The sequence below is a fragment of the Carassius carassius genome, chromosome 24, assembly GCF_963082965.1.
Source record: "Carassius carassius chromosome 24, fCarCar2.1, whole genome shotgun sequence".
Classification (NCBI taxonomy): Eukaryota; Metazoa; Chordata; class Actinopteri; order Cypriniformes; family Cyprinidae; genus Carassius; species Carassius carassius.
The window spans coordinates 25,589,897-25,608,934 of NC_081778.1; the positions used below are offsets into that span (position 1 = coordinate 25,589,897).

The 19,038-nt window shown below is 36.4% G+C and overlaps 1 protein-coding gene across 1 annotated transcript in view; it reads right to left on the reverse strand.

Annotated features, from left to right (window-relative positions):
- Nucleotides 1-10,976: 10,976 nt before the first annotated feature.
- The window catches only part of LOC132103286 (RNA-binding motif, single-stranded-interacting protein 3), a 130,831-nt gene continuing 122,769 nt past the window's right edge, over nucleotides 10,977-19,038 (reverse strand). The window contains exons 11-14 of the mRNA XM_059508260.1: nucleotides 15,739-15,849; nucleotides 14,096-14,179; nucleotides 13,686-13,813; nucleotides 10,977-13,202 (exon numbers count right to left, since the gene is read on the reverse strand). Of these exons, the coding sequence (XP_059364243.1) occupies nucleotides 13,199-13,202; nucleotides 13,686-13,813; nucleotides 14,096-14,179; nucleotides 15,739-15,849 (327 nt within the window). The 3' untranslated portion in view covers nucleotides 10,977-13,198. The remainder of the gene's footprint in view (nucleotides 13,203-13,685; nucleotides 13,814-14,095; nucleotides 14,180-15,738; nucleotides 15,850-19,038) is intronic.

A 19,038-nucleotide genomic window follows, 5' to 3' on the forward strand; every position in this document is an offset into this window, starting at 1 on the left:
GAGTGAAAAACAATGATAATTTCCAGTGCATCTCGACGACCAGCAGACCTTAGCAACTGCATAGCAACACCCTGACAGCCATCAAAGTCTCCAAACTTGAGTAACCGCTGAGCAACACAAACACAAAAAATTTGTGTTTGTGTTGAACTTGCAAGGCCAGCACATGAGGAATTAAAACTAAAATATAAACCAGAACTCTCCAAACCTGCTTTTATGAGTCTTTCTTGAACAGGCGCAACCACCGCAGTCTAGACTGTATGTAACATAACAGCTACACAGGCAGATGTGAATTCCTTTTACACGGAAAGGTAGTAAAATGAACAAGAAGATTGTTTGAGAGAGAGAAAGTGTGCAAAACCAAGAAATGGGAAGTCTGAAATCCTTTTTCCAACCAGAGAGCTAACCTCTGACCTTTAAATTTGAAGTCACAAAGCTGAGGAGAGACTAAATCTCCAGCTTAATTTAGGACGACAAATCTGCTTTAATTAGTGTCAGTTCCTAATGATCAGGTGACTCCTGCAGATGTCCTGGAGACTCAGTCTGCTAATTGAGTTTTTTTTTCCTGTTGGAAAACATCACTCTCAGTTGGGGCGGAGAGATAGTGACAAAATCAGGTTTGGCAGGCCGGGACCATTGAGAGTGTTATGTGCACACAGCTAAGTGAATACATGCTGGAGAGAACCTGAGGCCTGAAACAACCTCTGCATGCATAGATGGTTCTATGTGAGCAAGATTATAGATTTAAGATCAAATTTTGCACTTCCATAGAGTACTACAGTATATAAAATAATGGTATGTGATCCTAAATTTCTCAGTGCTAGATATAAAGTGCATTTACGCCCTGATTAATGTAATATCTTATAGTAACAAATATTTCTGAAAGCAAAAAGAGTAAGTGAAGATATGATTGGCTGATGCACTTCACTTTTGTGTGTATAAAAGCGCCTGCTACATGACTACCTATATACTAACTAACTGTAGTGAATCATACAGATTAATAACAGGACATTCTATGAAAAAGGTTTCATTGCTTAGTTAAAAAACATTTAATGTTGTGTAACAGAAGTTAGGAGTCACACTTACTTTTCATGTTGTTTATCTCATTACATTTTGAAAACTCAACCTAGTTAATAAGTTAATAACTGCTATGTGCTTTAATGTTGGAGGTGGGGATGTTGGAGTTGCTGGAGCTCAGAGCCAAATGAGGTAGAGACAATGATATGATGGTCCATGTGACATTATTGGCCTAATTGGGTCCAGATGTTCATGGCTTCCAGTACAACTAAAACACAGTCAGAGAACAGGGCCCCTCAGACGTCCCAACACTGCAATCCTAAAGGACAGAGTAAAAGCAGGGATGACAATGGCAACATTACCAATGTAGTTTGTATGGATTAAATTCATACTATATAGACGTATTTTTAACATTTATCAAAAAATGAATACTGATAAACTTGAATAAACTCTGGAAATGTTGTATTGTACTGTGTGTGAGACACATGGCCCTGATCTAACAGGCCAGTGTCCACAATGAGTCTGGGTTATTACATACCACAGAAGATGGAAGTGGTCAGCAGACTTTAGCCAATATTCAACATGTCAGTGGACTCGATTTAACATTACATGCATTAGTCAGCTTATTAGCAAGCTTGACAAACCCTGTGGACCATTACATCTTTGAAGAGATAATCCATAACATGCTGAATGCCGATGGAATGCCCTAACAGCACACATGTGCTCATACCAGCGCTCACACACACACACACACACACACACACACACACACACACACACACACACACACACACACACACACACACACACACACACACACACAGAGCGCAGCAGTGACCCATGTACAGTTAAAACACAAGGATGATGTAATGCCCCATCCTGCTCCACAGGAAAACAAACAGGGCTTTGAAAGAAGCTATAATTCACCCATTCTTTACCATCACCCATATGTCTCTGATTCACTATCCACCCACCGCTGACCTAACCTACATGGAAAATAGAAATTCCTCTCTCAGGAAGTCCTGGATCTCAGTGGTAACTACTGATCTCAGATCAGCAGAAAAATATTTGTTGTCTAAAGATATGTACAGTGCAATCTTTGCCAATATTTTGTGTGATTTATTTTTGTTAAAAGGGCAAAACTGGTCTTGACATCCTTTCAGTCTTTTCTGACTTGTTTGCAAGTAAATACCTATTAATCATAAAAACATGATTAATTTGCTAGAAAAGCAACACTGCACATTGCATTAAAACTTATTTTGCATCTTGATTATGATTGTCTTTTGTATTACTTGGCAGGAAGTTGTTTATACTTCAGACAAATAAATTTGTCAGTGCAGACAAATCTTATGCAGTACTTCTTAAGTAAATTGATCTTGTTTTAAAGAGATTCAAATTTTCTATTGCGTTTTTATGTTTTTCCTCTGATATTTTTATTTTTATTTCAGCTTTATTTCAAATAACCATTTTTAGTTTTTGACAGTAACAACACTGATAATGGGCCTGTCCCAATAACCACACATGCAGTCTTTGCACTTGACCACTTGTCTACTTAAATGATGCATTTCCTGTATTTGGTCAAATTGTTCGAGTAGGTGTGGACACCACAAGAGTGTGCAGAACTTTTGATTACTCGATGGGACACACATAGTGTGGTACAAATGCAATTAAAGTTTTACAGAGCTTTTCAATAAAAGAATTTCCTCGAAATCTTGTGGTTTTGGAGCACATGAGTTCCTGATTATGATCGTATGATGAGCTCAGCCTTGAATATCGCTTTGATTCTGTCTTTTAAGATGGTGTGGATATAGTGTGTCTTAACAGCGCTGAGCTTTGGCATTATTCATATGCAGAACTATATGCACAGTTACTTCCTGTCGCACGCACATGCTCTCAAGTGACCAAGACTGCAAGTGTGGTTACTGGGACAGGCCCAGAGTCTTGTTATTTCATATTTCAGTTGCAAGATCAGATATTAACTGTTGACTTAAAATGCTCTGATAACACGGCCAATCTTAAATAAAGCCTTAGCTAAGAAGTAGAGCATGTTGTCTGATGTAAATGGCAATTAACATCAGACTACATTCTGCCTTGGCTTTTACCCAAGATCTCACTGGGGTCACATCATACAGTTTTATGAGTAGCAAACGTAAGGAGCAAAAAAGAAAAAAAAAAAAAAAAAAAAAAAACCTCACACAGTGTGCACTTATTGTAGCTTCTCCAGCAGTCGGTGCAGTGCCCAGCTGAGCTGGCCTGGGATCTTCAGCACATTACACTGTTACTGTTTGAGGCTGTTGTCGGCACTGACGCCATGGCAACCTCTCTGCCGTGGAGTTCGTCATATCTTGAAAGGGGGGATGGAAACAAGAGGAAAAGAAAACTGTCTGTGTGATATTCCCACTAAAGCTCCTGGAAAACTTTGGTGTAAAATGACTGACAGAAGAGTGAAGAGGATATCAGCTTAGATCATAAGAGACAAAAAAATGAATGAGAAGTATTGTGAACTTATATAACTCTAAGATTACCTAAGATGTCACAAATTGAATTGCAAGCCTTTATATACACATTTTAAACGAACAAATAAACCGAACAAATAATAATTAAACAAATAGTATGCAATATTATAATTATAAAATAAGATTTATATTTGGGCTATATTTAAAAATGAAAATGAATAATTATTAGATATTTGGGGGGTAAATAAATAAATATATATATATATATTTTTTTTTTACTGATTTGAATGAAAGTGTCATTCCATTTTATATTGAATTATTATATTTTTATTACATATTCTTCAATTCACTTTCAAAATATGACACATATTACTTTTAAGTTAACTAAACCACAATATTTTCATCTGGGCTAAATAAATAAATAAGTAAACATAAAAACAAACAAGCAAATAAATAAATAAATATTATTAATTAAATATTTATTGAGCTACAACTTTTTGAAATGTGTTTTTCAAACTCAAAGGAGAAGATTACTGTTCAATGAAAGTGTCATTATATTATTATTATATATTCTTGCATTCATTTTTATTTATTTTTTCATTTATTTTTGTTTCAAGTTATGTAGGCTACATTTGGAACTACACGTGGGCGAATAAAGGACAGAATTATCTGTCCTTCAGAAGGACAGTCCTGCGCTTTCTAATGAGGGATGAGATCCTTCGTAACGGTTTCCATAGCTCTGAGGTAATCGATCTGGTGCTCAGGAATTGAGATGAAGCCTTGGCTTTTACTGCAAAGTCTGAGAAGACTGTTGTGTCATCTGTTGTCTTTGAGAGGAATGTGATTGTCAGTTTGCATTAGAGGGAGAGAGAGGCTGAGGTTGTTATAATAAAATGAAACTTGACACCATCCCATCTGTCTCAGTTAATAACAAAAACGCAGAGACCCTTGAATCTTGTCTCTCAGCATGAAACCGTATACAGAATTCCTAAAAGAATTTCCTCTCAGACCTTCTGTTTACAGTTGATAAAGCGCTAATCATGGGAGATTTTAATATTCACATTGATAATACAAATGATGCATTAGGACTTGCGTTTACTGACCCTTTTTTGCTTGACTCTTTTGGAGTCACCGGGCCCACTCATCGTTTTAATCATACACTAGATTCAATTATATCTCATGGAATCGATCTTACTGCTATAGATATTGTACCTCAAAATGATGATATTACAGACCGTTTCCTTGTATCGAGCATGCTGCATATCACTGATATTATTACTGCAATACTGCAATATCCAAAATACAGTTTTTGTTCTATGATTTCAGCTACAAAAACAGTCGATGATATCACTGACCAAGATTCTTGAATGGAAAGTTCAGATGAAAACCATTAAAAAAATAAAATAAAATACAAATTTGTTTGTAACATTAGAAATTCAATTTATTTATTGAAACTCAAACTTTTGAATATTATATAGATTTTGTTTTATTATATATTCTTGAATTAATTTTTATTATAGTGTTATATGCAATAGTTCTATTATTTATGTATTTATAGGGTTTCAATTTAATACAATTTATATGTATATATTTTAAACAAATAATACAAAATATCTTTAGAATTTATACAATAATATATATTTTAAAATGACTTAAATTATTAGTTTTTATTAGATTGTTATTAGTTTATTATTTTTCTAGAATGTATTGCATGATTTCTGTTAGAGTTAGGATAATAAAAAAATATTCAAAACATCTGCCATAAAGAGACATTGTTATTGGTCTGCAGGTAACAGCTCAACCAGCTGGATAAAGCTCAGGTCATCTAAAACTCTCCAGATGTGATGCTCGACTTTCAGAAGTATCCGTGACTTCCAGAAGCATTTGCTCAGATACTAAACAGTCTACGCTGTCAGCTCCCATCTGAGGCACATACACATTTATTTTATTAGACTAAATTGCAGGTGCAAGGTGCTGATGAATATGAAGTAGAAAAATGTGTACCCTCACCAAAATGAAGACTGCAGAGTCTTTTCACATTTTCTGTTCTGTTTGTGTGATAATTTATATAACAGTATTGTTAGCATAAGCCAGCACCCTTAAAGGTATAGTTCACCCAAAAATTTTAATTCCGTCATCATTTACTCATCCTCATATTGATGTGTTCTGAAGATGAACGAAAGTCTTATGGGTTTGGAATGAGTACATTTTCTTTTTAATTAACTGAAATATTTAATAAACATAAGGCAAGAAGGATGTGTAAAAGATGTTGCTTTGTAAGTGCAGCCACAGAAAACAACTACAGTTGCCATGACATAACTCCCTTCTGTCAGAGACAAAAGTTGTTACAAGATATAATACGTCAATAACCAGCTGCTACAAAACACAGTAACTCAACTCCAGAGGAATGCAGGATTGCTTCATGTCCCAGTTGAAATCCGGTTCTGATTTAAAGCAAAAGCATGTTTTGGCTGGAAACGAGCAGTGGGAATATGATTACAGCAAAACGTGTTTCTCTTGATCATTTCAGCCAAGAAGCCAGTGAAAGTCTTTTGATTTTTGAAAGTGTATGAGCAAATCCTTCAAACTAGTTGTGTCCTTTGACCCTGGAGCTGCTATTATTTGCAGTGTTTTCCCCATTATGTCTTGAGGAGGGGGAGACAGAGAGAAAGAAACAGGCTGAACACCTTTTGGCAGCAGTTGCAGCTTCATATTATGCAAGCTCTGAGTGTTTGGAGGCAGTGCAAGCACAGCATGAGACAACATATGAAACATTGAGAACAAGACAATAGAGGGGAAAAAGATGCAGTGGCAGTGAGGAAGGAACGGATGAGGGGTGTGGAACAGGGAAGGATGGGATGAAAAGAAAGAAGAGACAATGGAAAGTGTGTTAATGGCACAAGTCATGAGCAGTCATTCCATGGGAAAGGGGAAACTAGGTAGGTTACAGGGTTAAAAGTGCCTTTTAGGCAAAAGTGTCAGTCTTGGTAATGCAGCCAGACAGCAGTTTTCTAGTTTTGCAAGAACAGGCCCGAGCTGACAGAACAAGACAGCAATCTGATTACAGATATGTATATGAATGCAATAGAATTTTTGTTTAAATGTTATGACTAAAAAAATGCACTATATGTTGGTCTCTAAAGACCTTAACAATGGTATTTTTATTAAAAAAAAATCAAAGGTTAATTATCACTCCCAAAAGTGTAGCTTTTAGAACTAAATTTGACAGAAATACATTTACTACCATTTATATCTCCTAATAGATTGTCATAAAGAAAAATATTAGTATTAATATTACTATTGTTGTATTCAAATAATAATTTCAATGTTGTGTGAAAAATAATAATATAAAAATCAGACTTCATATAATTATTACAAAAATAATGTGCATTCAAACTAAAATAATTTTTAGCATATGTCAAGATAATCTTTGGTTGGTCTTTAAAGGTGACTTATTTGTTTAAATATAACTCATTGCTCTAAAAAAGCTTGTTAAAGTATAACTTTTAGAAATATATTTGATAAAAATCTCATAATTAATCTCATAATTTTGCATAAACGACAGTAGTAATACTAAAAATGGTTAATAAAAATACACAATATGAATGGCCTATAACTTTTTCTGATTAATAAAACGTATTGCTATTTATGATTACTAATGTTGTAAGCTAATGATCATTAGGATTCTGTTATGAAAAATTACCTCAAAATAATAATTCACTAATAAAACTGGACAAATATGCTATCATATATTTGATCTAAAATAAAATATAAAAAATATTATTTTACTGGAAGCAGCTGTGAGCACTACATGCAAAAGAACAGATTCATGTTTCAAACAGCTTAATGCATCTACAGCGAATTAAACAAGAAAACACAGCACGTGTCAGATGAGGCAGGAAATCGATCCAGCTCAGAAAAAAAAAAAAGATTAAAGCTGAAGTAGGTAACTTTTGTAAAAAATGTATTTGTGAAACCTGTCATTATGTCCTGACAGTAGAATATGAGACAGATAATCTGTGAAAAAATCAAACTCCTCTGGCTCCTCCCAGTGGTCCTATTGCCATTTGCAGAAATTAATCTGCTCCCGGTAAGAAACAACCAATCAGAGCTGCGGTCCGTAACTTTTTTTGTGTTCAAGATTTACAAATTGTATATAATAAGCGAGTACACAATGAATCCATTTTCCAAACCGTGTTTTTAGCCTGTCCTGAATCACTAGGGTACATCTATAATAAGTGTTTATATTCGGACTATTTTAGATTGCTTCGGGGGTACCGCGGCGGAGTAACCCGGTACCTTTGTGATTCTTCATAGACATAAACAGAGAGAAGTAGCTCCGGCTACAATGTTCTTCCGCAAGACGCAAGCAGTTCTGTTTATTAACCGCTAGAGCGTCAAAAGTTACGGATTGCAGCTTTAAATCCCAAAGTGTACATGCATGAGAGTCTCCACCCCCTTCTACTGAAGCTAGACATCAGATATGAAAATGAGTATGCAGTAGAGGAGGATGGCTAGGGGTGTGAGGTGTGGGGTGGGCCTGGTTGAGAGGTCAACACAAGACTGAAACAGTCACTTGTGTGTCTGAACAATCCCTCTGTCGATCAGTGTTGAAGGAATGGGCAGAGGACAGTCCCAAATGTTACAGGCCCTATAGAGAAGGGCAGAGTCCACCGAGCTCTTGTTTTTTCCAGTGGAGTGTCTGTGATCTGTCTGCTTCTTCTGTTCTGCAGAGCAAGACACTGTATGGCCACTGTACTGTTTTCAACTGCACAATGAACTCATACACATTTGGATTTCGCTGTGTACGTTTGTATATTTAAAGACCACGTCTTTTTCATAAAGAGTTACATAAAACCATGTTAAACATTTACCTTAATTTGTGTTTTCTAGTTGTATTTAGTATATATCAGTGGTTCCCAATCCTGCTCCTAGAGAATTCCCAACACTGCATGTTTTTGGTGTCTCTGTTATCTGATGCACACATCTGAGGTCTTGGAGCAGTGATTTTCAAATTGACTTTAATGAAAGTTAGTTTTGGACTGTAAGTCTGTATAAACACAACATTTAAATATTCTGAACACATGCCTAAAAATTCAATCATAGTCATGGTATAGAGCAGTCATCCTCAAATCTGGCTCGCGAGATCCACTTTTTCTGCAGAGTTCAGCTCAAACCCTAATCAAGCACACCTGAATTTGCTAATCAATGTCTTCAGGATCATTAGAAAATCACAGGTAGGTATGTTTGATTAGGGTTAGAGCTAAACTCTGCAGGAAAGTGGATCTCGCGAGCCAGATTTGATGATCACTGCTCTAAAACATGATTTAATTCTTAGGCATGCGTTTAGAATATTCAAATGTTGAAGTTCAAATGTTGTGTTTATACAGACTTACAGTCCCAAACTAACTTTCTCTTACAGTCGATTTACCCTTCAAGACTGCATATGTGAAACTATAACCAATCATATTTTTTATATTATCTATATATTCAAAAATATGTTGTGAAGAATACGTATCATTTAATTATAGATAGATAGATAAATAGATTCAAATTTACTTTGTCAGTATGCAGAGTACATATACAAATCTAATGAACTGCAGTAATTACTTTGTCATATTAAGAACCAGTCAGTAAATACTAATTTTAGAATCCCAAATTGTACATTACAGCTTCAATTTGAATTGGACCAGTGTTATTCATTCATTCGATTTATTTAATTATCATTGATATTATATTGCAGGTTTTGTTAATGTTTTGACATTTTTTATAAACATAAACAAACATTTATATATTTAAAAAATATATAGTTTTGAGTCAGTTGTAAACTCACTCAGTAATGGCTTCAAACGATTCACAGAGTGAGATCTTATTCAAACTGCTTATCCATGAGTGAGATTGGGGCTGTTTTATGAATCTGTCTCATCTGACTCAACTAGTTCAAAATTATTACTATAGTGTTATAACATCGATTGGCTCTTTCAACAAAAGACTCAAAAAGAAAAGTTCGACCAGAATCAAAAAGTGGCATGATTTTGTAGATTTTTTTTATTGAAAGCTTCATCAAAAGAAAACAAAAATAAACAGAAGTTTAAACCTAACATCCACTGGTCTACAGACACTCTCAGGATCACAGCTCGAGCACATGGGAGGCAAGAAAGTGAAGCAACAATTTAAGAAATCACTGTAGCATTGTAAATCTGTTCCGCTTTCATATTTCAACAACACCTGTACAAAAAAACAATTCCATAAATATTTCTCTATTTTATCTGCCAGTACGTTAGTCTCTAATTGAGGTTTTGCAGTTTGTGTTGAATTTGGTTGAACGTATGCTGTTTCCTGACAGTACAACGGACGAATGGACGAACATTCGTCATTCAATGACCTCAACTGTGACACCCAATCAGATGTACCTACAGAAAAAAAAAGCATGGCTTGGACCTCACATCCAATGAATGTGAGCAGAGTTTCTAGCCAGCGAAAACCTTCGTGGATGAAAGGTGTTTAGCTTACTAAATTACAGTTGGGATGAGAACTCCATCCTACAGTTAGCAGAACCTTCAGCTTAATCGGACACATTTATTCACTCTTTAATGAAAAGCATGAAGGCCGCAGAGTGTATAACGCGATGAAATCTTCACACACCTCTCATATGAGATACAAGCTTGAATTGTCTCTTCTTTCCCAAGGCCCTGACCACTTAAATACTGAATGCTTGTTAGCAGCGAGCACATGATAAAAATAACTCTCCAAAAAGACAGTGGATGACAGAGACAAAACAGTGACTTTTTCATTTTATAATTTGTTTTACTTTTTTTTTTAAACAGGTGAAAAATTAAAAGCTAGCTTGTCCTTATTACACAGTATCTTCCACAGTATCTCACTGCTATGGTCATCACCAGAGGATAAAGTACACCAACTTTGCTTTAATACTGTCCCCTAGTGGCTAATTGAGATCATTACTTAGCTGTATAGAGGTCATGAAAACAGGAAAAAGACCAAAGTGTCCATGATGACGTTCAAAAGGAATAAAGTGATCTTGATGTCTCTCGCCGGCCCTTTAAGACAGATAATTTATTCCCAGAGCACCTCGACAACTCTAGTTACCCGACTGTAAAACTAGGAGGAGTATTTATGAGCCGTGTGACCATGAAGGTAGCATAGACAGTCCATAATTCACCATGTGTATTAGAACTCTTTGCTGAGGCTTTAATTATAGTGCTTCCTATCTGACTGCATCAAAATAACATCAACTGCATGGTAAATAAAGGACAGCAGCCTGGTTTGTATATTAAAGGGATAGTCTGTCCAAAAATGTAAATTTACTCATGTTGTTCCAAACATGGCCTACTTTCTTCTACGCAATATAAAAGAGAACCTTTTAAAGAATATTGGCAACTAAAAAGTTTCAGGTCCCATTGACTGTTATTGTATCTTTTGTCCATACAGTGCAAGTAAATGGGAACCGAAATTGTTTGGTTTACATTGTTCTTCATTTTTGACAGATTTTTTATTTTTGGATGGACTATCCCTTTAATTTATGAAATGTTCCCTCTTTCTACTCTTCTGTTTGCTAGTGTCCCCCCTCTGGAATAGGCAGACCGAAAAAAGAAAGCTAATTTCAGATACGAAAGGTTAAAATGTCACATGCGTGATATATCTAACCTTAATTCCGAGCTGTCTTGATCAAGGCACCTGAGCAACCACCGAATCCCATAATGATGGGAACCTTAGGCTCTGTCCCAAATTGCGTAGTTGGTGTGTATCCGCCGTCTTGCAATGGTCAGTGTGCATCCATGTGACCATAATGTGTCACGATTTAAGATTTCAGGATAACTACGGATTACTAACTATTATTATGCCACCAAAATGTGGCCATGACCAGCAAGGGCTTTGGGACAGAGCCTTTGTTTTTCAAGTAAAGACCGCCATTTTCATGAGAGATTTCCTATGGCATCTGGTTGATTGAGGAAACCTTGCATATAATATGAGGCATTTCGATCAATGCGACTGCAAATACAGATGGGAGTGCTCAGAACAAAATGTTATGCTAATGCTGCTAATTGCAAATGTTTCTCAGTGCCCCTGAAGCAAAGCTTGTGTTTCATGACCTGTAACACATTCTCCTGTGTTTCCTCATGGTAAAATTGCTTTCGATGAGGTAGTGATCTGTACACAGAGTTTAAATACACACTAGTGAGTGCTGCGTTTCATTCCTGTTGAGCTGAAATTACGAAAACGGCCTTCTTTGTGGGAAAGCTCGAACTGAACGGATGTGCGACGTGTTTAATAGTGACCGACCATCAGTCGGCGACTGAGAAGGTGCAGCGATAGAGGTATAGTTCTTTCAGCCGGGCAGGCGGGACGGGAGATGATTGATGGTTGAGCCGCTCTCTGTCGCCCTCTGGTGGAGAGGTCACACTCATGAGCATCAGTGATGGTGGATTTCTGCCTCTCAACTGAACGACTGACATAGATTCTACAACAGTGGAAGGAAGTTTAAACCCTAAAGTATCAATTTGGCCGTCAAGGTCAAATGGATAACTCTGAAACCAAATGATTACACCAAAAAATCTCAAATAGAAAAAAAGAAATGAAAAAAATGTATCCACTCCACTGTCTTGAGGGGGGTTTCTTCATCTTTGGTATAAAATATGCCATCCACGGCTGCATTTGATCCACAGCTAAGAAAGACTAAAGAAATTGTCAACAATTTCCTATTACTATTGCTTTTTGCACACATTTGCTTTTTTTCGTTTTGATTTAATCCATAAGCTCTTATCTATTTAGATTTGCACTGCCATTTTTTTGGACTGTTTTAGTTTTCTTTTTTTCCGCAATGAAACAAGCAAAGCAGGCTAAAACCACCTTAAAGCTCATAAAAAATATTGCAGATAAAAACAATAATGCCATTAAAAATGATCTGCACTACACAATAAACTGCATTTCCCATGATGCAGTGGATTAACATTTTTTTCATCTGTTCCTAAAAAATGCAACTCTCTTTAATCATCATCATGACCACAATATTTTTTTTTTGTCTGTCCTCTCTTTTAAACAAAGTCACCACTGATAATTTAAAACGTCTCAAGGAGACCTCTCTCTTTCTTTCTATTCTTTATACAGGTAATCTCCTTTCTTTGACAGATCATTTTCACTGCATTCGTTAGTCTCAAACAGGAAAAAGTCTTAGACGTTTCTTGAAATTAAGGCAACAAAGATGAAAAAACATTTATATTCTCTAGAAAACTAAAATCTAACTCATAAAAAAAGAAAAGTAATAGTAGCTTAGAATCCGAGGAAGACTTCTTTCGCTCCATCTCTCATTGTTTTACAAGAACGTGCTTCCTCATCTAATAGAAAACCCCACTGTTTCTGAAAACCTACCTGCACATTCAAAAAAAAAAAGAATAGGAAAACTTGTACTTGTTTGAATTCGTTCACTTCATGAAGGTAAGGTTTTTCGGATAGCCGATTAACAGTAGGCTCGACCTCCCAGACTGCATTTCTCTTGTTTCTGGTCTGTTTGTGAGTTCTCCAAAGGTCCTCCGGTGTGGGCCAGGTGTTAAATAAATTGTTTGTTGTAGATGTTTTTATTTTAGATGCTTGTGCAAAAGTAGACACAAACGTGTGTTCCTGTCTCTTGCGCTCTGTTTTCAATGTTCCCTCATTGCAGTCCCCCAGTCTCAAGGCAACGCAGTCACCTTAACGCCCCCCTCCTCCTCTGGTTATCTGAACCAATGAGAAAGTCAGAGTTTGAAAAGCATACTGTATACAATTCACTGATGGATTATCACTTTTTCCTGATGGCCCAATAACAACATAATTTAATGAGCTAAATATAAGGCCATATCATGAATTCAGCTTGGCCACAGTTAACAGCTATACATTTAAGTTGTGAAAAAGTTACTATACATACTTATTCAAAAATTTTTGCATTTTTTCAATGTTGCAAAATACTGTTAGGAAGTTGCTAATACTGAAATATATTAGGAACCTCACGGCTGTGGCCTGATTGTTTTCTGGTGTTTTCACTTCATTTTTGAAACACCAGATTTTTCAAAAAACTGAAATTGGTTATTTTTGGCCTTTTTTTATTTATTGATTTTATTTATTATTTATTGCAGTGTTGTAAAATGTTGCAAAAACGTTGTGTGCTTGCCGAGTCATGCATATATATACAGTATATATATATATATATATATATATACTCACTTAGCGGGTTGAAAAGTGTAGGTGGGAGCGTGATCGCTGGTGTTGTCCACACCCAGAGGCTGTTGCTGACCGCTGGCATCTTGTGATGAGGGCGGAACGCTCTGAGGAGAAGCCTCCGTCACCACTCCCTGGAAGGATATGATGTCATAATTACAGGATGTCCCCTCGCAAGAAACAGAAGTACCTTTTAACCTACTCCAAAAAGAGGCATTATGGCTGTGTTTGGTACTCAGACCAGAATGAATTTAAAGTTCCACACTGAAATCAGGCCTTGTAAAGCTGAAATAAAAGGCACTAAGGAAGTTGTGGGCGGATTTTGGCCCGAGGTGACCGATCTTCAGGTTTTCAATTAGCAGTGCTCATCTAATCAGTTGGACCGGCGAATGGATTTGCAGTCGCCCGAAACTCACCTCTACAGAGACAGCTGAGGCAGGCATCGCAGTGTACTGGGGAATGTAGGTCCCCTGCATAGGAGCAGCAGCCGCAGTCATGTACTGCAACAAATAAATACAGAGAGACAGTTCATTCACACATACAAAACTATGCATGGTATGGACCTATTACATCAAAGGCACTAATACATCAAAAGCTATTTTAACAAGTGACCGCCAGAGAAATACAGAGCCCCTATAGGGACATGATAGAAAAAAATATGACATGGGAGAAAAAGATTTTATTTTTCCATGCATTTTCACATTTGCACAGAGAAACTATTTTGTGAGAAAACTTTTGTTGACTGATGATGGAAAGAATATGAGATGGAAGAAACAACTATATTTCAATGCTTTAAGAGGGAGGAGTGTAAAATTTATTTAATTGAATGCAAAGCATTGAAGTATAATTATTCCTCCAATGTCATATTTTTTACCCATCATCATGTCCCTGGCTTCATACAGAATGAAGAATCATGCTGAGATGAACACTAAATGATAACAAACATATTTTCAATCCTTCTATTAGTCGAATCCTTTTTGCTTTTTCCTTCAATTTAGGTGCTACTAGAAATGAATAATTTTATTTTTACTCATCACATTTCGAATGATTCACAATTTCATTTAGACCTTCAAAATATAAGGTACATATTTCACTGCTCATAATGATACAAATCTATCTTCTTATTAAACATTGATGTATATCTTTCTTGCCGAGTTGTATCTTCACTCAATGAAATCAATTTTGGTACATTTCCCATAAATTACCATGAAATAGTGTCAAAACCTACACTACTATACAATAGTGACTAAACCTTAAATGATGTTATTAATGAATAAATGCTTGAGTGCAAACAGGTTTAGTGATCAGTCTGTAAACTAGAGGCATTTTATTATTTATATTAGTGCTGTCAAATGATTAAGCACGATTAATCACATCCAAAATTAAAGTTTTTATTTACAAAATGTGTGTGTGTGTACAGAGTATATTCATTATGTATATATAAATACACAAAAATGTGTATATATATATATATATATATATATATATATATATATATATATATATATATATATATATATATATATATATATATATATATATATAAATTAAAAAAGATTAGATGTGTGTATATTCCACTAAAATTTATATTATATATAAATATTAATATTTTATATATATATATATAAAATTTTTTATTAAATATATACATGCATGTGTTTATTTATATAGACATACTATATTTATATATAGATTTGGCAGAGTTAAACATTTAACAATGTCAGGTAAAAGGTTTCAGGATATTGGTCAACTAAGTTCAAAAGCTAAGAATAAAGTTTTCCTTTTGTAAATACCTTTTGATTTTTAAAAACTTTATCTACTTTCTCTCAGGTATGTTTGGCTGGATACTTTTAATTGATTTCAATACTGACAAGAGTATTCATAACTTATTTCCCAGTACTTTTTACATCCCTGGGTAGAGTTGAACTTCCTTGTTATTTTTTTTTCATAATAGTTTGCCAAATTTTAATTAGCATTTAACTTTGTTCCTCAGCTCCTTCGCGATTCAGACCAGCAGAAGGTGAAGAGGCCTTACGATGAAGGCAGCGGACACACTCACAGTGCCAGTGGTGCCCATGGACAGGTGGTTCATCTGCTGGGTGAGGGGTCCCATCATGTTAGCTGGCTGCATGGAGATGGTGTGGTCCATGGCTGGCGTTATCACAGCACCCTACACACATGTACAAACACAAACACACATTATAACATGTCAAACTGCGTGAAGCATGGGAGAGGAAATGAGCTACCATCCAACAATTCAACTGGACGACTTCATTAGAGTCAATGGGCTGATCATGCATTCAAAACTCTCTCCTTCTTTCACTCATCCATTGGCCCGTACAGCCGCAGCTGGGCCCTATTATGAGGGCCAGACATGAGCTGTTCCACTTCAACAAGTGAAATAATGCGATCCAAATGCAAGCCATGCATAGTTCTGCAGACATGATGCATTGCTCACTTAACAGCAGAGCTGCTCCATACCACGGGTGTGTTTAGGTTTCAGGCATGCTGGGATGAGAGTGCTAACACATGTGAGGAACAGACTAAATAGAGAGAGACGTCTGCAATTTGCAACCGCTGACCTGAGCTATCATCTGATGCCGTCACATGACCGCTTTCACAGAACTAGGCCAGAGATGTAAGCACACGCTCGTTAGAAATGTAAGAAATGTTTCTTAAGCAGCAAATTGGTATTTTAAATGATTGGTAAAGGAGCATGTGATGCTGCAGACTGGAGTGATGTTGAACTGTGCAATCACAGGACCATATGAAAATACATTCAAATAGAAAACAGTTATTTCAAATTGTAATAATATTTCACAGTATTACTGCTTTTACGGTATTTTTGAACATATAGATGCAGCCTCGATGAACATAAGAGACTTATGAATGGAGTATACAGCAATAACTTTCACTACTTAAGCCAAGTGGACAGTTTAAGAATGTAAACCAGCAGCCAAATGTTTTTAAGTATGGTTTTAACAAACACTAAGGCTTTATTCTGGGACAGTATGTAACACCACCTTTTCACCATCGGTCAATAATATAATCAGGTTCCACCCTATATTATTCCCCATTCAATATACTGTTTAACCTGGAAACATGCCACATTGTGCAAGTAAAATGGGTTGCAAATGGCCAGTTACAGTTGCTTTTCAAACTTTCAAGCTATCTATGGTCATTATCTGATTTAGATTTTGTTCTATCAATACGTGAATAAAATTCATGATGTTCTATTTATTCTTTTCTAGGCAGAAGTATATACTGTATTTATGACTAAATGTCTGATTACTCTCTTAAAACACTTAAATCTTGAAATTCTATTCGTCTTCCAATTGGCACTTCAGTGTCTCACACCTCTATACAGCCCTTCTTCTCCCTCTGCGTCTCATCGTTGTCATGACAATCAGAATATGTCTTCAGATTTTTTTTCAGCTGGAGAAGAGCATCAGCTTTCAAGCATGTGACACTTGTGTTGTGACTCCTGACTAAGTGCATTTATTCTGACACTCAAAATCCAATTAAACATTGGAAATAAGTAGTTTAATGAAGTGACATTGATGCCACATAAATAAGTAATTTATAATAGGTTTCTGCATTATTTCCCAGCAAGAATATCCGACCAGCTTGTACAAAGGAGTTCACATGATCAGTGTCACAAATTGGCTTATTTGATTAGTGGCCAATCAAATAATCAATTTGTGACACTGATCATGTGATCGCCTTTGTACACTGGTCAGATATTCTTGCTTCTTACTGAAGAAAATATGCTCTTTGGATCATCATAAATCATGCTGGAGAACATGATCATTGGGTTTTATTCAAACACAAATGTACGATACGATGATATGCAAGTATTGCATGGGAACTCTGGATATTTTGTCCTTCCTAGCACAAAACGGCTCCAGGGAAAATGTACCAGTTTCTGAAGAGCTCTGAAAGAGATATTCTCTTTCTGTGCACCAACAGTAAAAAAAAAGCCTTCACACACACTCACAAACATGCGAGCTTCAGTCTTTCTCTCAGCTAGCACATCTTGGTGCTTGCATGCGCTTGAAGAATAAACTGTACAGGCACTTGGTGTCAGATGCGCTCTGTCTCTATTCATGCTTTCAGAGGTAAACCGTTGAGCCGCCACGCTCAGCTTTCAGACGCGAGAGCCTTGAGCTAACAGTTCCCCCGCCCCACAACAAGCTTTCATAATGAGCGAAGGAAAAAAGAAATCCATGCTGAATAATTCTCCACTCTAATTTACAGCCGTATCAGTGTGAGACTTAGACAGATGATTAAAGCCGCGCTTGTGCGTACGTGTGTGTTTTTCCTTCATTTCCCTGAGGGGAAGTATTCGGAAAGTGAGTGACATTCTGAGAGGGATTTCTGAGACAGCCAATGAGATTTCCCTCTTCAGACAACAGCCTGTAAACTCAATTCCAACCTCAGACCAAATACACATTCATCTAAGCTGATGGTTTCGAATTCTGGCAGCCAAAACGTTTGTGGCTGCCGTTTAAAGCCAGAGATTTCCGATGTAAACTAGATGAGCAGAAATCTCCCATGACATCAGAGGAAGGAGTGTTTTTTTATCCAAGACGTCTAAAATAGAGAAAGGAAAAGGAAGTCAATCTTTTTGTCTCTCCCAGGTACTGGTGCTTTATAAAAAGCAGGCTGCCAGGGAGGATGTTTGATATTAATCTTAAACAAAATGTGCCAAGGCATAACCACTAATTCCCACCATTTAAACACACTTAAGAAAAACATATACCATGCATTTTTGTCTTTCTCACGCACACACACAACACCCCGCCAATCCCAACAGAGCATTCTTGGGCTGTGATAAACTCAAATCTTTACTCAAACATGGGCTTCTTTGTTTCTGCAAATGGCCGTGACTAGTAGGGGCTTAGAGAAGCGTTTCATTTCTTTTCTCTCCTCTGGCATGGCGGTTCCACTTTAAGCGGCTTTGCTGTAATGCACTGTGGCCTTGATTCATTAATGTTCATTTCCAGGATGTGATTTGGTTAGGGTGGCTGGGGATTCTTCTCTGCGTTAAGATGGAAAGGAACAGGTACAGTTGAGTGATGGCCCTCTGGGTGGTGCATTGTGGGTAAGTGTGTGCTTGTTGGTTGGTGTCTGTGTGCCCTGCTGACAACATCTGTGAAGCTACCCTGCTGAAAAAACTAGCTTACACATTCAAGAATTTCAATATTGGTTAATTAGTTAATACTGGTTGACCCGCATGTTGTAAAGCTGATTGGTCAAGATACTGTTGATAATTTTGCAATACTGCAAAAATAGAAATAAATAGCAAAGAATCAGTATTTTTTTGTCATGTTATCCAGTACAACATAAAATAAATGCA